This window comes from Lonchura striata, chromosome 6 (genome assembly GCF_050655825.1).
Source record: "Lonchura striata isolate lonStrDom1 chromosome 6, ASM5065582v1, whole genome shotgun sequence".
NCBI lineage: Eukaryota > Metazoa > Chordata > Aves > Passeriformes > Estrildidae > Lonchura > Lonchura striata.
This window is the reverse complement of record NC_140708.1, coordinates 29,561,830-29,588,658: the sequence shown is the minus strand read 5'-3', so window position 1 is coordinate 29,588,658 and position 26,829 is coordinate 29,561,830. Positions and strand designations below refer to the sequence as shown.

The following is a 26,829-nucleotide window of genomic DNA, read 5'->3' as shown; positions in this document are numbered from 1 at the left end:
AGATTTCCAGAAAAAAATATGCATAAACATCTACAAAATTATACAAATCACTTGACTGGCCAGTAGCTGCAATCTCCAGGGCCATAGATATTTTTTTCAATATTCAGATCCTTTGTCTAACAACTCTAACCTGCAGCCCTGCATGAAGGCAAACTGAAGCCAAAAGATGGCATTGTATTGGCTTTAGTCAGCTTGCATTTACCAAGATTACACATTTTTAAGGCCTTATGCTCTGAGGTGAGCATGTCTGCATAACCTCGTTCCTATGAATCCCAGTCCTCCATGATTCAGCACATTCTTTAAATTTATTTCCCAGGAACAGCTTTCTTACTTCTTCACATCAGTGCAAACAGGATACATTGATGCTGGCTTGCAACACAAATAATTGGGTTCTTTTGTGCCTGTGACAATCAGCTACCTCTGAATTCTCTTCTGGTTTAGTACTCAGCAGTGACACTCAGATAGAAGACCACAATGACCTGAAGCAAGTCAGTAATGTCATGTCAGTGTATGGACAAACCTGCTGGTGAATAATTGAGTGGGAAAACCATGCAGCAGTCATATGTTTGTCAAATAAATGGCAGAGAATTCTGAGGTGATGAGACAGAATTGAGGACTAGTTAAGGCAGAAAGCTGCACACAGGGAATGAGATGCTGTTTGACTTCTCCATCACTGATAAAACATCTCTGAAACAGATCAGGTACAAGAATACAAATTCATCACCCTTTTACAAAGCCCTATTGACATCTTGTCATAACTATGTGCTGAGAGAGGCTGAAAATTCAAAAAGTCATTGCAGCAAAGCAATAAACTGACAAAAGAAAACACTGGGAAAAGTGACAGGGAACTTCTGGTTTTTGGGGGTATTGTTTGCATTTTTTACTGGGTTTTTTTCCTTAGTGCTTAGTGAAGATTAAAAATAAACTCCTGTGAACACAGCTCTATAAATCTTTTCAGAGTACAGCAAATTGTCTTGAGATATCACCACAAATCTAATACCTTATATAAGGATGGGCTGCTGCAGCTTTGTGAAGAAGGACCCAAGGATCAAGCTTGGAATTCCTTTGATTTAAGACAAAATCTTGCTGCTGTATACCACAGTATTAAAATAACTTTCTCTGCAGAGGGACCTACTAAAAGGCAATGCCTAACTCCCAAAAGACTAATGCTTGCTAGTTACATAGAAATACAACATTGTGCAGTGTAATGTGGTTTGCACTTAAAAACAGTAGAAAGAAAAAAGTTCTTAAAAATAAAAAGTTGAGTTATAAGGGTCTGCATAAAAAAGTTTGCTAGAACCAGTTTCTTCACAAAATCAACACTTTTGCAAGCAAAATGGAACTTTTTACTAAGAAATGTTCAGTCACCAAGAGATTTAAAGCTTCCAACAGACAATTCAGGACTCTTATTACAATTACAATTTTAGGCAAAGATTAAATTTGTCAGATACAAAGATTTCTGCAACTAGTATCTCTAAAGGGTGCTGAGATCTGGTGCTTCAAGTACAGGATAGTTTATTAAAATACAGCAAAACAACTACCAAAGGTCAGAACAAAATGCAGTCTGGGAAATCAGGGAGTTCACCCTTTGCAAGAAAGTATCTATGCCAAGGGTCTTACTTTCATCGACTTTCTCTCATCCTCTGACTGCTGGAATTCCACTTGTGCTTTCTCAAGGGCTATATCCTTTTCTTTGATCTCCTCTTTCAGCTGATCCACCTGACGTGTGGAAGCTTTCAGTTTCATCATCATTTCTGCTATCTCATCCTAATAGAATAGGAAGGGTGATCACAGAGAGGGTTAAAGCAAGAGGGTGTTTTTGATGTGGGGTCCAGGCTGTTTAGATGTTGGAAAATGTAGCTATGGTGCATGAAAGTAGATCTGTTGTACCTACTATAAGACATCGCTTTTTAATCCAACAGAAAAAAGAAGTTTCATTAAACAACAATTTTTCAAGCTAGCATGACATTGCAATAAAAAAAAAGCTTTAAAAGATACACTGACAAAATAATGACCATCAATCATTAGTTTAATAAGACATTTAATTTAAAGTACTGAACACACTATAAGAACTAGCAGTCAATCCAAATCACTAAGATTCTGATCATATCCATCAGTTTTCATGCTTCTAATAACATGCTCTTCCAATAAGGTCATGCACAGTTGAGCACAAGCCTTTGGAGAGAAGCTCATTTTGTGCAAACAAACATAGCCTTCAGTAAGATATCAATATATGCTAGTTTGCACAGAGGTGCAAAGTTCAAAAGAGGGCTCAGTGCTTGAGAAGGCTCTGTGAAAATATTTAGACATACTTTAAGCTCGAACACAGAGCAAAAAGGTCGCTAGCACTGAAGAGAGATCAGGTCAGTAGGAGTACTTTTACTCACAGCACAAAGGTGTGAGTACAGAATCAGCATTTCAGCTCAGCACAGTGACAGCATATGTTTTGCCTTGAAATGGAAGCTAACAGAGTCAATGATTAGACAGATCTGTTCTTCTGGATGTAATAAAAGCAGCTTTAGAGGCTATTACTCCTCTACTGGAACCTTCCACCTCACAGAGAAGACATCAATCTCTCTCTTCTTCTAGTGCTAAACCAGGGTAGCTTAAAGCTCCTTCAGCACTATCCACCATAGGTGTGGATTTACTCAACAAATGAGGGATTTTTACCTGCATGAAGTGCTTAATGTAGCTAAGCAAGATCTTGAGTCATGGCAATTTTCACCCAAGCAGTACAGAGAAAGGACTGATTAGTAGTATTATATCACTAAGCTCAGCTGTTTGCACATTCAGCCACTTCCAAGCAAAAGTTATAAAAGGCTGTCTTTGGTACACAGGCTATAAATCTCTTTGGTCTTGTAAAAGATGACAGATTTAGCATATAGAGCTCAGACACACCCAAATACATTCTCAATTCTTTACTTAATGCCAAATAGTCAGAACAGACAATTTTGCAAACTGGTCGCGTAACTAACTTGCTTAAATAAATGAACTCCTAACAGCAAAAGAAAGCCTCAGGATGAAAGCATCAGATATTTATATAATACTAACAGCCTGCCAGGATGTCTTTTCCATTTTAATTACTTGAATATTATGGTACTCTGGAGACCACTGGCAAGGTGGGCATAAGATCATCTCACACTAAGCAATCTGAAAATATTTACATCCAGCTTTATCTAAACAAGCTTATGCAAATTTTACTTCCCAAAACAAGAAAGAATTTGTCATAATGTTTAAAACAACCATCTTTTATGTTTTCTTTTTCTTTCATGACTGACTGACCTGTTACTGAACATTGAATAGCTATTTTTCTCATTGCTAAACATAACACTGCCTTGGCCAAAACATCTTTTGGGGCCAGCTATTTTCTCACACAGGACTTGCTAAAAGAGTTTAGTAATATGACAAGTAAACTATTAAAGTCTAAATATTGGTCTCCAACAACTGGAACTGTGAACAGCATAGTGTTACCACCATAATATTCAAAACCCAAAGACCAAAAGGCTGCTCTATTTTCTAACTCACCATTCTTTATAAATAACAAAATTTATTTCATGTGTTTTAAAATAAAAATAACTAGGAAAAAATCAGCATTGTGATTTTTCAGCCATATTTCTCCTGACAGATTGTTTGGGAGCAGCAAGAATCCCAACACTGAATCCACCAGATGAGAGGCTGACTACAGTCAAGTAAAGCATCCCACATAAATGGCAAAATGGTGCATTCCTCATAGAATTCAGCTCACAGCTTGTTAGGGACTTTGACAGTTCATTTCCATGTGCTTCTCAAACAAAATACCTACCTATTGAAACCTAAGTATAAATTTGTAATTTATTATACATGCTTATGTCATAAATACTTATTTAGAAATAACCCAAGGCTTAAAATGACAGCTATCCAGGGTCCCAATATCTGCCAATTACAATAGGATTTGTGTAGTATTTTAGATCTTTACATCAGAATAACAGAATATATCTTTAAGTGCTCTGTTCTCTTCTTCTAGTTTTGTTAGTGACATACTGAAGGAGGAGATATGAATGGAAAGAATCATCTCCTGAGGAAAATGACACTCTGTGAAAGAAACAAGCAAGGCAGAAGCATTTGGTTCTTGACAGAAAATTCCACTTCAGCTGGGAAAGTGTTTCTCTGCTTTCTAAATCATTATTCACAGTAATGGGCATACTCATTCAGGGCTAAGAAGGCAATCTTATTCCCCTTATACCCTATTTCACATACATGCATACAACTCCTAAAGGGATAAAAAAGACTGGAGGCAGGATGGCTTTATGATTCTGTGGCTCCAGTGTACCATGATTTTATGCATGGTTTGAAGCAGGGATATATCCATATGATAACTGAGGACTCCAGTCCAAATACAAATGGTGTAGATAAAACTTCAGAGACATAAAATACTCCTTTCCCCAAAACCCACAGGAATGAAGAAACCACTTCTGCCATTGATCCACTGAGCTTCCCTTTAACAAATTAAAATTAAATCAGGAAAAATAAAACAAGAGCAAGCACAAGGAAAAATGTATCCTTCTACCTTAGCTTCAATCAGATTTTTACTGTACAGGGTCCTCTCTGTTCTCAGAGTTTCACAAAGGTTTTGTTGCTGTTTCAATTTAATTACTTGCATTTCTATTTCCTTCTCATAGTTGCAGATCTGAATTTGATGCATTTCAAGATCTTTCATGTGATTGAGTACCTGGAGCAAAAGGAAAGGAAAGAAATTAACATGATTAAACCATCATCACAAGATTAGAAGGATGGGACAAAGTTTGTGATTTGAAAATGAGAAGTTCAAAACCCTGTGATAAGCAGTTCTAACTACAGTTGAAAATTGCCCCAGTCCAAATACAAGTTTAACCTTTCTGACTTGCTTAGGTGGGACAAAATTGTATTTTAATCTCATACCTAGGTTTCATTCAAGACTAAAACTTATAGAGGTGCATATATTTAACAACAAGCTACTGAAAGAAAATATTACCACAGAGTGGATGCAATAAAATCAACATAAACAGTTTCCATCAAGAAACTGTTTATTTATGAAGCAAATCTAGATTTTGGATGTTGTTTTGGATGTCAGCTGTATGATAAGATGAATTAACATACATGTTTTTCCAGAAGCACTGCATGTGCTCTTCATTCTAACTACCCAATTTTTTAAATGAAAACATGACCACAGAGTTGATGATTACAAACTGTTCAGATAGAATTACTATAATAGAAAATCAGTTAATGTAACTTACACTTGGTCTGAATAAGTAGGTAATCACCATTAGTTGCTTCTATGAAAGATTAGAAATAATTATGTGAAGATTACATAAGGAGAATAGAGCATTGTGGACTATAGAAAGAAGATGATCACATGTAGTATCAACTAACAAAATCAAAAAATTTTGCAGACACCTTTCTTAAGCAGTTACTATCATAACAACACATAATGATTGCTATGTTAGAAAAATACAAATAGTTGCTAATCATTATGAGGAGATTCTATTTTTTTTATTTTAAAATATTTTTCAAAAATTTATTTTTTATTTTTCTCCTGCTATACAAAGCTGAAAACTGAGGAGCTCAAGGAAGCAGGATTCATATAGAATTCAGCATTACAAAAATAAATAAATAAATAAAACAATACTAAGGAGCACACACATCAAAAACACAGTTTACCATGTTCCCTACCCAGGAGGAGAAAACAATGCCATAAAGCCAGGAAAAAAAATTAGGCATTAAAAAAAAAGCTGAGGAATCACACAGACAAAATCCAAGAGAGAAGTCAATGTCCAAATGCAGTTCATGTCCTGTTCTCCTGAATCCACTTTTGAAAGTAGAGTTTTGGGCTAAAATACATGCTTGTATGTCAAAGCAGAAGAAGAAAACAAGTGTTTACGTCAAACAGTCAATAACTGCAAAGTTTGCAGTTTACAGCATTGTCCCTTCCTCAGCAGTAAAGCCTTGAGGAGGCATAACTAGGGGACAGGAGTTTAAATAATTAAGTATTCCACCAGGTACCTCCAACCAACTTTGAAGATAGGGGAGAGCTAAATATCAAAAATTTTATTACAGAAGCAGGAATACAATTCCAGCACATTGTAGCTGACTTCAGGTGATCCCAGGAACTGCTTACAATGCAATACAAAAATACAGTCACAGTTTATAACCTACTTCTGCCTTTTCCTTTGCTGTTTAACCTGCCAATAGTAATAGCACAGAGAAGAAATCAATAAGGCATGTTTTCTATCTGGACTATGGTGATTATAGGCTGGAGCAAGTTTTGAAAGTAGGTCACTGCATTTGTAAGTGTTTTATTTGTTTCTCATACAATATAAGTGCAGTAAGATTGTGGACAAAGTTTTCTGAGTTGTGCTCACAGGCTAGATGCTGATTTTGCTTTTTCAGGAATTATTAAACCCAAATAATTCTCTCTTATAAATACAGAAAAGATACATGTAGTGTTTCCCAACACAGCCCCATGGGAGGCTGAGCATGCTCAATTCCTGTTTAGTCAATAGGCACACTACACCTCTCAGATTTGGAAATGAGGAACCAAAGCTAAGAAAAAAGGATTTGGTATTCATAGTTTTTCCTCTATCCTAATAGCTTTTTTATTTGTACACTACACTGTCATCTACTACTGGTTACTTGTGTAGTTCTATAAACCTACTCAATATGTCAGTAATGGTGCTGTCCATATTTGCTTATCCATTTTTAACCACTCCAGGAAGTGCTGCCATGGCCTTAATGATCTGCCTATTGAGGAATGTGTTTTCCAAAAGATTACGTGAACTTAAAAAAAAGGAAATGTATCTTTTCATTTTCCTAGATAGGTTGTTAACTGCAAACTCAATATTTTAAAAGGGTTTATTTGAAAAAAAAAACCAAAAAACAAAAACAACATATTAAAGACTGGTTTTGTGACTCCTCAGAAAACACAGCCAGGGAACAGTTCAGATGGAACTGAAAGATATACTCCACTGCCTCCTTTTCAACAGCCTAAACCTTACACAGAGAAACCAAATTTTCAAAATTTAAGAATTTCAATTTAAAAAGGAAAAAATCTGCTAAAAGTTGTATCAGTAATTCAGGCTACATAACAAAGAACAAGGAACAGATGTTTTTTCTTACTTGTACTGGTTAATCTAGAAGTAAGACTTTCCAACAAGTGGCAGTGACTTGAAAATAAGCAGTCAGCCAAGGAAATCATTAGAAGAGGAAGCCATGCATGAACTCTCACCCTAAAAATATTTTACTGTTGTGTATATAATTTTGCTGACACTGTTCATCAGTTAATAGCAAACAATTGTCACAGTCAGGATGGGCATGATGCACAGAGTAGCACCATACAATTTCAGAAAGCTTTAAGCATTTGCCCAGAGTAACACCATACTACATTAGAAGGCTTCAGGCACCCACCCATACAGAGGAACATCATGTCACTTCAGAGGGCTGCTCCTCTTGCTCTTCAGCCCAAACTTCTATATACCCCTCATGTTCATGCCTTGCTCCTGTGTGCCCTCTGTCCCTTTGGTGGGTGCTCAGTGCCCCTGGGCACTCCCTGGCTCATTGCTGTCAGTGCTGTTCACAGCTGTGCCCATTGGGGATGGGGCTCAGCCACAGCCCCACTCCCAATCACCACAAACTGTGTGCCTACAAATGATGATTCTGAAAGATGCATTCTGCAGCTCTGTAGAGTATGTGCTGCTATAAATAGCCAGACAGCTTTCAGAGCCAGAATAGCTACATCTCTGGGCTTAGATGGGTTTGGCTCTTTTCCAGCTCTTATGCAATTCTAAATGTGGGGTGCAACCTCCTGCAAAACTAGGTTCCTGGCAAAAGGTGACACAGGAGCACTGACTAGCCATAGCCTTACTGCCATCAGTAGCTCATTCCCCACCAGCTGTGAAATGACTTCTGTAGTTTTGAAACAGCTTCCCAAGTCTGAATAGGTCAAACAGTGAACCTAAATATTACCTATTTACATAATAATCCTGATCCTCTATCCTCCTACCCTGCATTTGGACTTTAAGGACAAGACTGCTGTCTCACATACTCCTGTGCTCAAAACTGTTCTTACTGCTCTTCACCTGTAAGCAGAGTCAAGAACTGCCCCTTTGGTGAGCCAAGGAAACCTGCCAGTCCTTTGGAAAGTTGCAGTCACAATGCAGGCATGACTATACAAACAGCTCAAGTGTCATAAGTAATTTACCAACTCTCTGCCTTATAAGAACTGATAGAAAATTTACATCCAAAGTAGCAGTGGAAAAGAAGAAAAAGTAAGCAAACAAACATTTGTCATTCTCACCCTCAAAATACTATGGGCAACCCCAAATAGAATTAAAAGAAAGAGCATCGTAGCTCTGAATGTTATGAATTACTCTCTGGCCCTAGTTTACAATGTTCTTAACTCATATCTACACTGTTAGAAATGCACTGAGGGAAAGAAGCAAAATATGACTTAGCAACAAAGACAAATCTCACTTTTGTGGAATATTATTTACAAGGAAATGACAAGAGGTATTCCAGGCAATGGAGCATACACCATTCCAAAATGATTTAAAAGCCCTTGGTCAAATGAAGTTGGAAGGATAATTTTACTGTGAAAAGATAGCAAATAACTTTTGAGGTCAAACTGCTTGGAAGCAAATCCCAGTAAATCAATGAGCTCCTTGGAGGGCTCTCCAATGTGATACTCAGCAGTTAATGGAACATATTAAAAACATGATCCTGATTTTAATTCATCAGGAATAAAGTTATATATAATGATGGGCAGCAGGCAACACAAATTTTATGCAGTATTTCTCTGCAGCTGCTCCTGAAAAACTTGTCCTGCCAATGATCTTGAACATGCTGAGATGTTACATACTGAAGTAAACCTTCAAAATGTTAAGTACCTTACAAAGATGTTGAGCACTGTTAGGTCTCACTGGCTTCAATTTTAGGACAGTGGTCATATGCAAGAAAAAGTCCTTTGCAGTTAAGACAGGACAATCAAAGCATAACTTCCAACTGCATATGAGAGTTTCAGCTGTGGGATTCATGTATAAGAAGTCAAGAGGCCTTGGTTTGAATTCCAGCCCTAGCTTCATTTCACAACTGATTGCTGAATAAGAGCAATACATGGCTAGAGCCCAAGTCTCTCACAGAAAAAAAACAAGTCTCTCCAATTGATAAGCTTTCCCTAGAGTGAACTGAAGCAGTAGCAGTCAACATGCATTGACAGCAAGAAATATTTGTACACTGTATGAAGATCACCAATCCAAGCTTTCTCCCACTGGCATGTTAGGAAAATTAATGTATAGTCTTCGCAGTTCTAAGAGTAAGATAGGAAAGAACCCCTTGCACAAAGAGCTGTTCCTACCTTCTCCTTGAGCTCACTCATTTCCTTGATGAAACTCTCTCTCTCCTTCTCCAATTGGTAAATAATCTTCCTTTGTTTCTGAGCTTCTATCTTATAATTTTGGATTTCTGACTCCAAGTTCTGTTTTGATTGTTCATGGAGCTTCATCAAATCTATCTGCTTCTGAGTAGTATTTGCAGCCTTGATCAAGTTCTAATGGGAACAAAAAATAATGAGTCTTGAGCTGAAAATGCAACACTGTCACCACTATGACAAAAGCATGCCACTGTCAAAGTGGATTATGGACTTTTCAATGTTATTATTCATTATCTAATTGTTCCGTTGAAATACTTGAACCTTAAATAGGATTTAAAAAACAAAATCTCTAGCACAGGTGCCAAATAGAGCTTTTTCTGATTTCAAGCTAAAACACTAGTGTCTGCATTACAAAAAATAAAATTGACAGGATTGTTTACAAGTGGATATAAGTAATGACTGGAAAATCCTTACCAGCTTTCACAGATTTTGATTGCAAAGCTTGCCAATAGTCAGTAACATTAATAATAAAACCAAATAAATTTCTTTCTCATGTCTTCAATAGAAAGTTCAAGCTTGAAATTAACCAAGCTTACTTTAACATTTTGCATAAAGATTAAACAGAAAACATCAACGTATCATCTTTACAAAATCAGCCTCCTAGTCCCACTTTAAAATTTCCTTCCCTATAAAAAACAAGTATTTGTTACCTGTCAAATCAGAGCCTCTGCTAGATCACAGGACAGTGATTCTACACCAAATAAGGCATGTCAGAAATCATCTTTTAGCACTGAATTTAGTAAATAACACTTCAGAACTGCCAATAAACATGAGATTCTATACTGCAGTAAAAGAACCTTGGGCTGATGGGAAATAATCAGTATGAGAAACAGATCTAAAAGCAAGGATTACTACTCAAACAGCCTGCCAAGCTGGTACACAGTGTATCAACACTCTGTTTGTTCTTCTATTAGCAAACAGTTTGCCTAGATTAGTACTAAACTTCATAAGATACAGAGTGTAAAAACACAGATATAGCAAACTCTTCGGATACCAAATAATGGGTCTGCAGTTTGAACTCCCTGATGGTTTATACTTAAAACTTGGAAATCTTCTGTGTGTTTATGGATACTAACACTATTTCAGTGCACAGAAAAGAAGTAGTTTGTACATCTGCTTAAGGAAATCTGAAGCCTTTAACTTAACTTTATGTATTCTACATTTCTGTGTTGCTGTGAATGTTTAAGCTACAGGCATTTCATTCTCAAGCTGTGAGGCTTATCAATATGACCAATGCAAACTCACCTGGTTTAGCATATCCCTTTCCCTCACAAGCCCATCTATGGCTCTCTTATCAGTCTCTGCCTGCTTTTTGCCTGTCTCCAACTCTAGAGAAAAAGAGGAAAGACAGTGAATTCTGGGTTCAAATTGTACAGCTGTTAAAAAAGCAGAAACAATTTAGTGGACTTTTTTTAAAGCCTTGACATTACATAACCAGTTCAAGTAGTTTTGAACAGGTTTTACAACTGAATGCATTAGCTGATGCTAATGCTTATTTGGGTACCTAGAATAACTTAAAAGAATTCAGAAAACAGATCCACCTATCTCTTAGGCACCTACCTTTCTCCAGTCTGACTATTTGATTTTTTAGCATGCTTTTTTCATGTTCTGCATCAACTTTGTGTTCCTCTGCAGTACGCAGCTTACTCTGGAGAACATCTCTCATTTTGCTCAGCTTTGAAATTTCAAGGCTCATCTGAGCTGTTTCATCCTGTAACTCCTACAGAATAGCAACAAGGAAACGGGAGAGAAAGCATCCACGGAAAGAAAGAAGAAAATGCTTTTTTATTTGGTGTTCACTTACTCCATGTAACTCAGAAAGAAAACATGTAAGTGCTGTGGGTCAGCTGCAGAAAAATAATTAGCTAATTGAAAAATATTTAAAATAATTTAAAGAAAGCCAGCTTGGGAGAAGAAAATTATAATCAAATCTTACACTTCTGGGCTGAAGATGATCAACAAAGAACCTCAAGCTGCAAACCTCACACAGCACTACCCAATTAGTCCTGTAGATTAAAAACAGGCAGCTCTATTTTATTTGAAGCATTAGGCACAGTGAATGTGATGAGAAAGATACCCATAGTGTGGTCTGATTACATGTCCCTAAATAGCAGGTATGTGTTATCCCTATCCCTTTTATAACCTCTGGCTTTAAAGAAATAGCAAAATACAGAGTCTGTCTCATTTGCTATACAATAGAGGAAAAAATAATCAATCAAAATACTGCATAATTGGTTACTGGGAAACATAGCCAATAAATCTCAACAGCAATCAGTTTTTTTCCTTTTAAGAAGCAAGCATAACTTTGTATAATTCAGTGCCACTGCTAGGTTTTACAGCCATCACAGACTACAGTGTTCCACTTACAGCCTCAGATACTGATTCTGTGAGAAGGGGAATCCTGCTATGAAGCATCCTCTGGGAGAATGGGAATCTCCTCAGTTCTTACTGACAAAAAGCTTCAAGCGGTTTAAGAGTAGTTTGACAATTCACATTGCCCAGCACACTGCAGGATGGTATTGCAGGCACAAGCCCTACAAAAACTGCACCCCAGATAATGACTACAGCTCTTAATCTTTAGCAGCTGGGTTAACTACTAACTGGGCAGTATCTTCTATATTTTTGTTCCCAGAAGTCCTTGAGCATGACTCTGAAAGTTCCATCAACTTTTCCTGAAATCAGGATAAGAACATATATTCAAAATCCTCTGACACTCCCAGATGTAAGTCATATTTGTAAAGTTTTAAACAATGATGGCATTGAAAATGATAAAACTGGATAACCTGGAAAAGACAGTAATTTGTTTTTCAAATAAGTAAGAAAAAGAGCCTTCAGTTTGACTAACAGAAAGAAAGCTCCTATCATCCTCCATTAAGCAAATTAGAATTATCTATGTTGTATTAGTTGTGAACTGAGCTTTTAATCTGTCAGGGGTTAGTTTCTATCAGACTAACAAGCAAACAAGCTTTTTATTCAGGTGAATTAGTTATACTCAATAAAACTCAAGAAGATAATTATTTTCTACCTGAATTTTCTAATGTTTAATGTTTTAACCCCAATGGTGACACAAAATGCAAGACATGGAAAATAACATAATAGCATCCAACATCTATACATTAACCTTTGTCAAGTGCTCTCAAAATACCCTAAAAAGAATATGCATGAATCCTTTAATTCTTCCTTAATAGCAACTCATCTGCTTCTGAGTTGTATGAAATGACTGTTAAGTAATGTGAAGTCAGGCAACAAAAACCTTTTGATCTGAAAGTAAACCATCTTGGTTACTTATATTTAACTTTCTCAACTGATAATGAGGGGGAAGAAATTTTAGTGTTGAAAGCAACTGCCTTCAGTGGAAATTATCCAGGACACCATTGTTATAATTTATAACCATTTTTCAATGGATTTTGGCAAAATTCAAATTATGTTAATTATTGTAAGAAAATCATTCCTCTTATTTGAAAATCTCAGGATTTAAAAGAGACCCCATGTTTGTGACCACCCATCCTTCATGAACAGGGTGTTGAACATTTTGGTTCATGTGTTTTATGAAACAAGTCCTCCTGGAGAACAGGTACTACATTATCAGATGAGAGGGTTGGAGACTACCAGCCATAGAAAGAATGGCATCCAGCATCAGCCAGATCTATTCCTAAATACTACTCACATTTCCTCCAAAACTACCCATGGGGAACTATCAGGACAAGAACTGAAGTCATCCCTGTCCCAGGTGGTAAGATTTCATTGGAATGATACAGCTGGTAGAATGAACCTTCTGGAACTTACTTTCAGTTGTGTGGTCTTCTGACCAATGTCCTTCATCACATCATCAAGCATTGCACTCTGCTGCTCACTCTCTTGTGTGAGCTTTTGATATTTCATCTTCAATTGCTCAAGTTCCTTACCAGCTTTTTCATTCAAGGTCTGTTAGATTAAAGAACAATCCTATTAATTCTTCTAAATTTCATTACAATACCTACATACACCTGAAGACTGAACCTTCCTGCTACCCAGGAGACAAAAGCTGCTGCAGAATGTTGTCTGCTTAACAACCAGCCTTCACTGTCAATGAAATTACTAATATTACTAAATATGATACATTATCATAATGACATGGAGAAATCATAATTTCTAATGAACAGTAGATCCAGTTTGTTTTGTTTTTTTTCTGGAAGCTTAGCAGGTGTTTATTGCAGGTGGTAAATAGATATTTTACTTCTTGTGAGGCATTTGGCAACCATCACATAATAGAGCTTGCTACATATAATTACTGAAAATGAGTATGAGATTCAAATCACTTCAATCAGCAGAGGGCAGGGGAGCTCTGTTTTATGAGTAAGCATCCTACATAAATGTGCTGATAACATTTCTCTGGGTACATGGCTTGCTGAGACTAGGACAAAGCATTCTGCTCTTTAATTTGTCTTCAGTTAAACATATGGTTTTGTGTGGTTTTGTGGTTTCTATACAGAACATACATTTCAATACTGGAGCTACCAGATTTATCTTCTGCTTGATGGAAATTTCCTTGCAGATACTACATATAAAAATAAGGAAAGAAAAACCATCATATTTTTCACTCCTGATGAAGTCAGTATACATTGCACCTTTAAAAACATTAAAGGACAAGAAATAAAATCTAGTGTAAAAACAAGGAATATTCCTTTTTGTATTGCAAATGTCAGGATAACACTGTTTCAGGCAACCCTTTATTGAGTCTTGGACAGGGGTGGCATAAAGCTTACAGCTAGTGTATCAAACCATTATCAATGTCATGTGAGAAAGGGTCATTCATTAGAAATTTCTTATAAAATAAGAATAAGAATAAAAGATTAGTAGGCATCACAACAACTACAATTGAATTGAGACAATAACCTGATGAAATTGCAATAGCTGCCTTACCTTCTTTTGAAGATTTCTACCCTGACCCTTGCAGAGTTGGATAGCCTGTATTTTGGACAGACTTCAAGCAAAAGACCATTTAGGGCATTCACAGACACCTTCAAGCCAGCACAGGCAAGGAAGAAAACGCAAAAGTCTGGTTAATTAGCCCACACACAGTACTTTATGTGAACCCTTGGTTTCCAGGACAATTTGGATAATTGAATGTCCCTAAAATCTACACTTTGAAAGGCTGAAAGAGACTATAAAAAGGAGGAAGAATGGAAAGAATGAGGAATTGTGTATACAATGTGATTGTCATGGCAGATGATGGAGCTGCCCTCAAAAGCTGCATTAAATCAGTGATATTCAGATAATTAATCAAGTATTCTCTTGATCCCTTTTTTGAGTATTTTATTAAGATTTTGTGTTGAAAATTGGCAGAGACCTCTACCTTCTCAAATTCAAGGACCAGAAGGGAAGAAAAAGCCATAAAAGTTATAAATTTGCAAGATACACACAACTTACAAGGAAGTTTCCCTTGAGGTAGGACTGGTTTACAGTGATGAGATCTCCCCTGCCATTTACTGAAATTGCTTCTCTGAGAGTATCTCAAAGTCAGGGGAAATGGACTGAAAACCTGAAAATTCACACACTTGCAGAACACTATGTTAGGACATGGCCAGATAAAGTTTTTAGAAACAGAATGAAGAAAATCAATCAAAAAGGTTTATGAAGACATTTCCTTGCCCTTTCACAGGCTTGAGAGGCATATAAAAATTATTGTGAAAAAGAAGAAAGAAGGGGATGGAGGTAAAATTATTTTACCAAATCTCACTAGACACAATCAATAGCAAAGCTGGCAATATAGTCAGAAGTCCAACTGGCAGTCTCCCGCTCCTATAGATCATCCATGTTCTTCATAGACTGTGTCTCATTTGCTGTGATTTTTCAAAATGAACAATATCATTGCGATCCACTACCAGCTTCTGTGAGAAATCTACCTGAAATCTTTCAGCAAGCTTTACATACTTACTTATTAGTAAATTAATATTTTTATTAAAATATATTACCTTAATCTTTCTCCCTCTCCTTTCAGGAAAATCCATTTTCTTCTTAATTACAAATTTTACTTTAATCTTAGACCTGATGAATACAGTGTGCCATGTACCCTACCTTCTGCTCTCTAAGGTTATTTTCTATTTTCAGTTGCTCCTCTTTGTCATTCTCTATTTGTTGCTGTAACTTCTGGACCTCAGCTTGCTTGTTATCCATTTCAGCTAGAAGATTTTTCAGCTCAGTCTCCATTTTTTCCTTCTTTCGTGCCTCTCGTAATTCCTCGCTTTGACGCAGCTGGATGTCTTGCTGAAGCTATAATAATAGAGAAGAAAACAATTTTAAATTCTGCTGCCTTTTACTCAGGAAAACAAGTCCTCTCACCTCTCTGATTATGCTTGATTTTAAAAACAAGAGCTTCTATATTACTGCAACCACCACTGTATGCCAGATCTTCTCAGAAGTAATTATGTTTTCTAATGGTTGAACAAAATATTCTGCATGAGGGCCCTATTTATTGATTACAAAAATTTGTTTAACACCAGTCAGTTCACCCAGACAGAAGGGCCTGATACAGCCCAAACATAAAAGCATTCTTCTGGAGATACAGTGGCATAAATGCCTTTAGTGTTATAAGTTACTTGCAAAATAGTACTTTCTGAATGCAGCATTAAAATTAATTGGGGCTTGATTTTGTATTGTAAGGACTTTTCTTCTTTTTATTATTCTCTCTGACTAGCAGAAACACTTATTACACAGATATTAAAGGAGAGAGATGTTCATTTTCACAACTGGTCTCAATCTTTCTACTCTCAAAGTTCCTATGTGGGAACTCTGAAAGAGGAAAATTTTGTCATATTTAATAGATTGTCTTGTGACTCCTGCTCTGCCTCTCCACAAAAATTTGATGGAGCAGAATCAGCAGAGAGGAGACACAGGGGGCTGATCCATATGGAAATATTCAGTTCAGCCAGGGACCAGCAATTGAAAGATGTTCTTTGCTTAAGGATTCCTTCCCCTCTGAGCCCACAGATGAAAAGTTTCCAGAACTAACAGGGTCTTCAACAGGATCTTCAGAGAGACATTGTCATTTAAGCACTCTGAAGTGAAGAATAATTTCATACTGGGAGAATGGGAGGTGATTACAAATGCTGTAACAATTCTGTAAATTTAAGGGCTGATGAAGTGAGTATCAGAAGATTAAGGCTGCCAAGATTCAACAAGTTTTGACTCTTTCCTCTCATTCCCACAATGCTGTCAGAAAAACAAAGATTTTATATTCTCTTCTTATACTTTACCAGTCCTGTGCTTTATAAATAGAAACAATTTCTGTGCATGAAACCTAGACTGATCATTACTTTTCTATTTGTGATTTATAAAAAACTGAAAGCCAAATGCTCCTTCTACATCTTCTCTGTTCTTTGTTTAAGTGTGTTTTTCTACTCTTCCTTTCTCCTGGTGTCTTGCTCCAGTCCCTATTTATATTCTGCTTTAATTCTTTCATTTCTCATTATTATGCATATATATTTGATATATCAGAGTTCTGTGTCCCCTCTTCCATATTTTTCTACTTTCCATTCAGTGGCTATCCCACTGATCCTCAGCCTTCTCTATCTCTAGCTGCTGTACACATTTCAAGAAAGCCATATATATTGATCACAAAGAACAACTGTTTACTCAGATGGTCAGAAAAATAGAAAGCCTGACTTCATGTAAAGCAGAGATGGAGTATGACTGCTCTCTACAGACAATTGTGTGGTGAAAAATTTAAGTGGAAAAGCAGTAATCCAGAATCAGAGTAAATAAGAAAGTAGGAGGTACCTAACCATGAAAAAGTAAGAATCTGGGAAAAGCTTCCCATAAAGAAGAAGGGACAAAATAACTTCATTATTTTTAAGTCAGATTTTGATACATTCTTTAAAATGATGGTATCTCATAATATGGCAACCACTGCCAACAGCAAGGGACCAAGAATCTCCATTCCAGGCTGATGTTCTAAGTGTCTCTTTAGAGACATAAGGATTAACAATATAGAAAACATCCCATTTCTTCATCATTGAAGAAGATTACAATTCACAAGAAACAACCCTAGCCTCATTGGGGTATTGAGAAGCTGTGGAACCAGCAAATGCTGTACAATGTAACAATACATAGTACATAGCCTGGAACTACAGAAAAATATAAAAGTCATTCACAGCAGAGTCCGCTCAGAGCACTCCTGAAAATGTTTAAGATGCAAAAGAACAGGTGGTAGCCTCCTAGTCACTGGAGATGAATTGCAAGTGTGAGATAGGCTCAGGACAAAGCCTAAAGCCACCATCTGGTGATCAGTACAGACCTGCAAAACGGATTGTTCTGCTTCATTTTTTGCCTTTTCTGTTTCCTGTTGCTGCTCTGTGACCTCAGTGAGACTTTGACGTAACTTCACAACTTCTGATAACAGTTGGTCTCGCTCTTCTGTTACCTCTTCTTGAAGTCTTAGCAAATCCTCAACACTAGAAGAAAGGAAATAATAGTCAAGCAGTGTCACAGGCCATTTCTCTTCTTCCTCCTATGCCAGAAAGAGGAGGTTTTTGGGTTTTTTTCATTTTAAACTCCTCTGTATGAAGACTGATGGTCAACTGAATTATATGCTTTATCTACTGTGTATAGAGTGACCATCAGCCAAGTCAAAACTCTTTCATGTTGTATCACATCCTCATGGGTCTGAATAAACCTTCCATTTCCCAGAAAGGTAACAGGGGGAAAATTCCCTCTTCTATACCCTCTGCAAAACAAGACAGAGACCAAAAATGCTACAGTGTTGTAACCTGTCTCTCTGCACCTCACCTGACTGGACACTTAACTAGGTTATGTCTGTCATAATGTAAAAATAAAAACTGACTCTGTTTTGACACATTTGCAATATGAAAGGTAGTCCAAGCTGTGGGTTTAAGCTCAGTCTTTAAAAGCAGTCTAATTGTTGTAAAAGATTATTGGGTTTTCAAGGATGAAATCTGCAAAGGAGTTACTTAGTCTCATGGTGTTGTCACGGGATAGGGTATTTAAGCATGGAACTGGAGGGCAATACAGAGGGAACTTCAAGAAGAAATTGTACACTGGCAGGTCTCAGCAGCCTGGGCAGAGTAGGAAACAGAAGTGAGGTGTTGGCAAAGTAACAGCTCCTGGCTCTTGCAGGAAAATGCAGAAAGCAACTAGAGAGAGAAGACTTCAAGAAGAGTTATACTAGGGGAGGTTGAATTACCAAAGATTTAGATCCAAGGAAAGCTGTTAAACAGGTCCAGAAGGTGTCAGGGACAAAAGGTGAAGGAGAAGATTTGTCATGGACCCAGGTGGTTTATGTGCTGGCACACTCCTTGGGGAGGGAGGTGTCTGAGCACACTGAAGACCTCCTGTTTTTGCAGCCTGGATACCCAAAGAGGGCAGGGACAAGTATGTCCTATACATATCCCACATGCATATTGTAAATAAATACCTTAAACAGTGTGAAAATTTTAAGTCATAATCAGGCAAGCCAACCACCTGCAATTTCAGTAGAAAGTGCAGAGGCCATAGGGTCAAAACACTTTATCTTATCTTTGAGTTTAACTTCATGTTACAACATAAGCAGTCTCTGAGGACCTGATACTACAAACAGTAGGTTCTGGAGAGCTTCTGAGCAGCTCCAGAGGATAATTATTATGTGCACAATACAATGGCTTAGAGGCTCCATCTCAGACTAGGTCCCTCTATGTGTGTTTGGTTGAAAAAAGCAAAACATAATCTTGAAAGTGTATAGAATACAAACAAGAACACAGACAGTGTTAAAGCCCTACAACAAAGCTAGGAACAGAAGAGAAATCAAGTCTCCTGCCCTCCTGATTTATATACTTGACCTTGCTGCTGTGAAATGTAAAAATGTTGACAGGATCCTATTCTCAAAGTATGCTGAAGAGTTTGTCAGATAAAACAATATGACACATACTGAGAAAGTGCATAGTATTCATTTTATTTGATCTTTCAGATTAATCCAACACTGAATGAACTCAGTCAGAGCCTGATTCTGTATGTGTTCACTGCATAAACACACAGACAAATAAACGTGTATTCATGAGAAAAGTAAAAGACAGAAAATATCTATGTTTTCCACTGTGTCTACATGGCTAAACAAGGTACAATGATAGAAAATCAGATCAGGCTTTCCCTCTCCCTGAGGAAAAACTTACTTGTACTCATGTCCAGCTCTTTCCTTCATTAAATTATTTAAGTGTGAAATTTCTTTTTTCAGTGAGTTAATTGTTTCCTTAGTTTTCTGTTCCCTTTCATAGGCTTTATCCACCATTTTCCAGGCCTTTTCAAGCTCCTATAAATGAAATGGGAAATAATTACATAAATTAAATTGTGTTTTAAAATAACCACAAATTAAGAAATTAATTGCCTCATACTCTGCTTATTTGAGAAAATAGATTTTGTGCCTTTTCATTATTAGGTTCACAACATTCCCCTTCACTTCGTATCTTTTGTTTTAGCTGAGGGCACAGACTCTGTGAGGCTATGATCACATGAGTACCACCAATATCAGTAAAAATTTACTAACAATTCAGTGCCCACAAAGGTATCATCTACTTAAATAACTCATGTCTGTAAAATTCCTATTAGCTGTTAGTACAATGAACATCCAATTTGATTTAGATGAGAAAAAGGTGTTACTCAATTTTTCTTCCTCTTGGTGCATTTTCATCTGTGAGGACTTAGTGTAATTTGATTTTAACAAGTTTTTTAGACAAGGCACAATTCTTATGCCAAATTTTAGCACATGGTGTTACTTAAATGACATATTTGTGTGCCTCTCACAAGCCTAGGGACAGGAGAGGAGGATTCACTTAATTTTATAACTTCCTCTGCATCTCCCTCCCTTGAATCAGACCCTTATGAATCAAAAAAAAAAAAAAAAAAAAAAAAAGGGCTTATTCCTTGCGAGGTTCAAATGAAGCTATGAAGCTCCTACCATTCCTGTGCTAAAAAAAAATGCAGAAATTCAGCAAGTGACTGGACTGGAAGGAAAGTTCCTGAAGTTTCAGTAAATCATGAAGATACTACTTTTACACTAGAAGTCCCTGAGCTTCAAATCACAGCATGATGCTCTTTTCTCAGCTGGCTCCTAGCAGAGGACTTCATGAACTTGTACAGATTCAGACCCCAAGTGTAGCTGTGCTGTTCTACATTAGCTCTAGGGTCTCCCCAAGGAAAGCCAAATAGAAGCATCATTATATTAGGCCATAATATCCCTTTCAACTCCTACTTGCATCATATGAAATTAGGGCAGGAATAAAATACTTTAGAAACCATCTCCACAAGGAAGAAAAAAAAATTTAATTTATATCAAATTGTTTACAGAAATTCTTTATTGTAATTGACATCTCTGTTTCTTAAAAAAAAAAAAGGCCCTATTTAATGTTAAATTATAAATTATGACAGCTATGTTATATTGTTAATATACTTATGGAACCCTTAAAAATTAAAAGCTCAAATTATAGAACTAGCAGAAGTAATAGGCTACCAGATTTTGCTGAAAGATAACACAAAGTACGACATCTGTAGCCTCTTCAAACTGCAGAGGGAATACATTCCCATTTTATTTATTCAACTAACTCAGCATATCCAAATTTGAGAAACCATCTGGAACATAAGATCAGGAATTTTTGCTCTTCCTTTTTTCCCCACACATACCAATAAAGAGGTAAACAATGGACTCTCCTTGCTCAGAAATTCTGAAATTACAGTCAATTAAACTCACTACCTACAAACAGTATTTTCATTACTTAATAAATTATGTAGTTCAAAATTTAGCCTGAAAAATTTGCTTTTTCTTTTATGTATCAAACATTTTTAAACAGTTTTATATATAAAATGAATTTTTTGTCATGCATTTTGAGTTCTAATTTCCATTCAATGCAGAAATTATCATACATAAAGCATTAAGTATTATCTAATAAGTTACAAGTTCTTAATTTATTAATACCTTACACAAAAATGCTAAATTCTGGAATTTAAATAAATGCGTGTTGACTAGCAGAAAAGCATAAAATATAACTAAATAAATGTGTTTCAGATTTGTCAACCTGTAAGAGGCAACCATCCTTTCTCTAGAAAAATGCAAATTGAAAATAAGATTAAAGCTGATTACTTACATCAGAGCTTCCTTCTAGCTGATTAGACTGTGATTAAAATTGGTGAATTAAATCATTACAATTCAAGTTTTGGGGAATGGGGCTGTTGAATAAAATCAATAAGCCTCTGAAAGGCTTTCGTGGCTTCAGAGTCTTTTATGCTGATGAGTATTTGCAAAAGTGATCTCTTGAAGTCAATGAGACCATTCAGATAAGCACTGATTTCACGTCACCCAAAGCTGAGCTTTTTGAACTTTATCTTTGGCATGTAAAAGATATTGTATTGAATTTGTATTGATAATACTAATTTTTATCAATAAAGTAAGAAGACACAGGCGATGGCCACTCTAACAAGCAAAATCTAAACAAGAATTTTCTACAGACCAGCATCAGCAAAACTGAGCTTCACTGTAGTTGCTCCTTGGTTGTGTCTTCTGCTGTAAGAGCAGATCAATAGATCTGTTATTTTCAGAAGTAAAAAGGAGCAAAATATTTTGATGATGGAAGTCTTCATAGAAGAAATATTCACATTGTTATTCAGTGTGAAATGCTGCAGTAGGTCAGCAACACGGGGTAATTGCAGTACAAGACAGGTAGGTAATGCATGGCAGTCTGCTGCATAATTAAAGGAAGTACACTGGATGTTTGCTGCTAGAATAATTCAAAAATCTTTGGAGAAGTACTGAACCCTGAAACTTGTGAAGCGGAACTTATGAAGTGTGACTGGTTCATCAAATACCCCAAAAGATCACATCAGTTTCATTGCTCTGAAACTGAGAATTAATTAGATTTTTTATTATATTGAATTTTCTTATTATATTGGATTTATATGCCTGGAAATTGAAAATTTGGTAATTTCAATCAGGGCAGCACAAGTGCCTATAAATTCCTCTTCTAGCATTCTTCCAGTGCAGACTCATGGATCAGTGTCCCTAGCCATGAAAAATAGAATTGAATTCCCTTCATTATTAGCTTGGCCCTTTGTTCCTTTGATACGACTGTAAAAAGCAGATTGTTATGTCCAGTTTATTAAAACTACAAAACAGATCTTTAACTGCCACCTGACAGTTAACAGCTGTTGATTATCACTGACCCATGTCCTACCAGCCACTGATCTGTGTGCTTAACCCCTGCCCCAAACCCTACTGATTACAAACCGGCTTCACATGGAGAAAAATTTTTCTTCTGCAGCTTTTATTTCTTACCCTAATGACCCATCAAGTCACCAAGATGTAGGGTCTTAATTTGGAGCAACTATTCCATTTTTACAGCAACTGTAAGAACAGACCCATCAGGATTCTTTTATGGTTTATAAATAATTAAATTGTGGGCTAGATTGTTTGTTTAATTTAGCACTGAAGAACATAATCTTGGCTACTTTAGCACTTGAACTTCCTTCAACACTTAGCTTGGATACATGGGACAAACTTTGAATGTTAACAAAATTGTAGTGAAATATTACAACTCTAATAGAACTTTCCTTCAGGAAGAAGAATAACATGGAATATAAAGGATTTACCAAGCAAAATTTCAAACAAGCCATGAGCAATTTAAACAATATCCAAATAATTCTTGAACTTTTAAGAGAAGGACTAATCCTCACAACCAAACTGAAAAAGTATCAGCTCTATACTTGGCTCACAGCATACCACTAGAAATGAAATGTCCCATGTTGTGCATTGCTCATCATTTCTAGCAGGATCATATTGTAAAGCAGCTTTTTCACTAGAAAATCTCATAATGGGTTCAATAGTAGGCGATATGGTTCAGTCATATCCTGCTTGAGCTTAAAATTAGCTGCTGAAATTGGAAAGGCTCTTATTTTCCCAACATTTCTGCTCCTCAGTTTTATGATGTTACCAAGACATCTCCTCAGTTAGGGAACGTCTTGAAGGATCAGCTCTCCTACTGTTCACACACAGAGTACTGGCATGTAATAGCAAAAAGGAAATTGTAAGGATCATTGTGGTTCCTGATGTTCATCTACCAGGTTTTGATTAGCAGCAGTGAAAATCAACATGATTTTCCATGCTTTTCCTCCTCCTTGAAGAGGCTTTGGGCAGTACCACGGGTTTGCAAGCTGCAGCCATAGGATGACAGTGCTGCTATTTATATTTACTCTTAAAGTATTTTCTTCATAATTCTAAGGACAAGAAACTTCATTTCAAAGAACTTCTATTTCTGCAGTGCTCAAAAATCACTCTGGCTTGCTACACTGACTTTATTTTACTGGAACAAAACACTTTACTGTAAGGCATGGAGGTTTCCCAAATAAGTGCTAAATTAAAGCCTATCTAGGTATCACAAAGCTAAGTTTTTGAACCACCAGAATGAAGAAGTTCCACTTATGATCACTTGGCAGCTTTAGTTTTCTGACAGTGAAATTCACTGTAAGCCTAAAAACATCAACTTTTTTTAGTGAGCCAAGCACTTTGATTTGACAGAGTTTAAATCAATAATAACAAACAACACATCAGAGTAAATTGGTGAAATCACACTGAAATGCTATATAGGATTCCATTTCAAAAGCACTGTGAAACATGTATTTACATAAGTTGTCACTTCCCTAGCCTAAAATCCATACTTCAAGAAAAAGTAGATTTTTTTAATGTTCTGGCAATAGTTAACATCCAAGCAGTCCTTCAAAAGTACTAATGAATCAAAAACAGTACATTAATTTGAAAATGTGCCATTTTACAGAGGGAAAGCCTAAACAAAAACTGTTAGTAAGTTCTTGAAAGCTGACAGAGTTGGTTTAGTGCAAATAAACACAGAAATGGATTGAAACTTGTAAATATACCAGGCTGAGCAAACAAAGCAAAGCAGAAGTTAAACTGGAGATGCCAGCTCTATGCTTAAGTCATCCAGCTAGTTCTCTACACAAAATCAAGTGTTCTTACAGGTGCTTTTCTTATTACCATGTTTTCCATTAACAATTTCAGATCATACTTCATTCTACTCAGAACTTTACCGACTTCAATGATGATATAGTTTCCCCATCATCATGAGTGAGTTTGGTGAGCACAGCTACTTTAGATGACTTCTCCACAAGCTCAGCACTCAGCTTCCTGCATTTCTCCATGAGGTGCTTTTCATTTTCACGAGACTTCTTCATAACAGCAAGGAGCTTCTCATATTCAACACGGAATTTTTCCAGAGCTTCATCTCTGTTCAGTATACTGATGAATTCTTGGGAGTCTTTTTCCAGTGCTTCAAAGGCACTTTCTTCTATATATGGATTGCCAGTCTCTTCCTGAGTGAAATAATCAACAAACAGGAAGAATTGAACATCTCACTTATGACCCCAGAATACAAAAAAGTAATATACTGAGTGTATCACAGCTACTAAGAAATCATGACAAAATTTTCTGTACTAACGGTTCTTCTGCTAGCATACAATATGCATGTTCTAGGATATTTTTCAAACACATCTCCTCCAATTTTACTGAAATAACTTGTGCTTTAGCAGCCAGAGTTCTTATAATTGAGTCCCACAACTGCTTTAAAGACAAGTCTATAAAATACCATAATTGTGATAGTGTTTGAATAATGCATCAACCACTAAGGAAACCTAGTATTTTAGCCCTAATTCTGCCCAGTTCTCTACACTCTAAAGTCTGATTAGTTTATGATTTCTGTTCAGATAGTACCAGAGACATGCAGACAAGCATGTCTCAAAGCTCCAGTAATGCCAACAGAATCCAGTTCTTCCTCTGTGGGAAATGCGACTGTTAAACCTTACACAAGAAGACATTTTTCATCTAGCTCAGTTCTGATGCCAAATCCTTGCAAATTCACCTCTGAGGTGGTCTCACTAGGATAGGGAAGAACCTCAAGGGCAACTTTAACACTGCAGCCCATGCTCCGGCCACCATCAAAGAATGATCTGAGCTGTGAGCTGAAGCTTAGTGTGTCCTTCCTTCAAACTTGCTCTGGGACTCACCGCTCTCTTCTCATTTCATCCTCCTCTACAAACCACAGACTCACAAAATGGTTTGGGTTGGAAGGGGCCTTAAAGATCAGCTCATTCCAACTCCCTGCCATGGACTTTCCACTAGACCATGTTGCCCAGAGCTCCATTCAGCCATCCTTCCAGGGATGGGCCATCTGCAACTTCTCTAGGCAACCTGTGCCAGTTCCTCAGCACCCTCACAGTAAAGAATTTTTCTTCAAATATCTAATCTAAATCTACTCCCAGTTTGAACCTGCTCCCCTCTGTGCAGTCACCACTACACGCTCTTGTGAAAAGCCCCTCTCCAGCTCTCTTGTAGGCTCCCTTCAGCTACTTCAGTCTTGATCGTGTTTGTGATTGTGAATAGAGTTAAAAGATGAGCAGTAATGAGGGGGGAGGCAGGGCGGGAATCACACCCACGATCTTACATGTAGTTGCTCCTAAAATTGAAGGGTTACTACTGCCGGGGTACAAGTAGCCTGATTGCTCCTATTTTCAACACAGGACCTGAGGTCAAACAGGCGACACATAAACATGCACGGGTGATGCTGGGCTTTTCCTCAGGTGCAGCCTTCCTCCTGTCCAGGGACAGGAAGGGAAGGGCAGGTTGAGTTACCTCAGCCATGCTGCCGTCGGGTGAGGCGGCGGGCTCGGTGCAGAGTCGGTGCGGTGCCGGTGCCGGGGCGGTGCCGGTGCCGGTGCCGGTGCCGGGGCGGTGCCGGTGCCGGGGCGGTGCCGGTGCCGGTGCCGGTGCCGGGGCGGTGCCGGTGCCGGGGCGGTGCGGTGCCGGGGCGGTGCCGGCGCCGGTGCCGGGGCGGTGCCGGGGCGGTGCCGGTGCCGGCGCCGGTGCCGGGGCGGTGCCGGGGCGGTGCCGGTGCCGGGGCGGTGCCGGTGCCGGCGCCGGTGCCGGGGCGGTGCCGGGGCGGTGCCGGTGCCGGGGCGGTGCCGGTGCCGGTGCCGGTGCCGGTGCCGGTGCCGGTGCCGGTGCCGGTGCCGGGGCGGTGCCGGGGCGGTGCCGGGGCGGCGCCGGTGCCGGGGCGGTGCCGGGGCGGTGCCGGGGCGGTGCCGGTGCCGGGGCGGTGCCGGTGCCGGTGCCGGTGCCGGTGCCGGTGCCGGTGCCGGTGCCGGGGCGGTGCCGGGGCGGTGCCGGTGCCGGGGCGGTGCCGGTGCCGGTGCCGGGGCCGGCCCGGGCCCGCGGCGCTGCCGAGGCCGCTCTCGCAGCCGCCGCTCTCGCAGCCGCCGCTCTCGCAGCCGCCGCGGTATCGCAGCAACGGCGGCGGCCGCGGGCGGGGCCGCGCTGGGCCCGGGCCGCCCTCAGCCTCAGCGGCGGCCGCGCACAGGGCTGGCCCGGT

The 26,829-nt window shown here is 38.3% G+C and overlaps 1 protein-coding gene across 5 annotated transcripts in view; it reads right to left on the bottom strand.

Moving 5' to 3' along the window:
* CFAP58 (cilia and flagella associated protein 58) overlaps positions 1 to 26,406 on the bottom strand; it is a 57,218-nt gene extending 30,812 nt beyond the window's left edge. For 4 of the 5 annotated variants that reach the window (XR_014956162.1, XR_014956161.1, XR_014956163.1 and 1 more), the window contains exons 1-11: positions 26,094 to 26,250; positions 24,497 to 24,778; positions 19,582 to 19,718; positions 17,715 to 17,871; positions 15,497 to 15,691; positions 13,226 to 13,363; positions 11,000 to 11,159; positions 10,685 to 10,767; positions 9,365 to 9,556; positions 4,547 to 4,708; positions 1,621 to 1,767 (exon numbers count right to left, since the gene is read on the bottom strand). Coding sequence is in view for 2 of the 5 variants with exons in the window: in XM_021536293.3 (XP_021391968.3) it covers positions 1,621 to 1,767; positions 4,547 to 4,708; positions 9,365 to 9,556; positions 10,685 to 10,767; positions 11,000 to 11,159; positions 13,226 to 13,363; positions 15,497 to 15,691; positions 17,715 to 17,871; positions 19,582 to 19,718; positions 24,497 to 24,778; positions 26,094 to 26,102 (1,662 nt within the window). In the remaining 3 variants the exon portion in view is untranslated. Of the gene's footprint in view, positions 1 to 1,620; positions 1,768 to 4,546; positions 4,709 to 9,364; positions 9,557 to 10,684; positions 10,768 to 10,999; positions 11,160 to 13,225; positions 13,364 to 15,496; positions 15,692 to 17,714; positions 17,872 to 19,581; positions 19,719 to 24,496; positions 24,779 to 26,093; positions 26,251 to 26,327 lie in introns of those variants that run through there. The other variant, XM_085582755.1, reaches the window with a different exon arrangement.
* Positions 26,407 to 26,829: the final 423 nt, after the last annotated feature.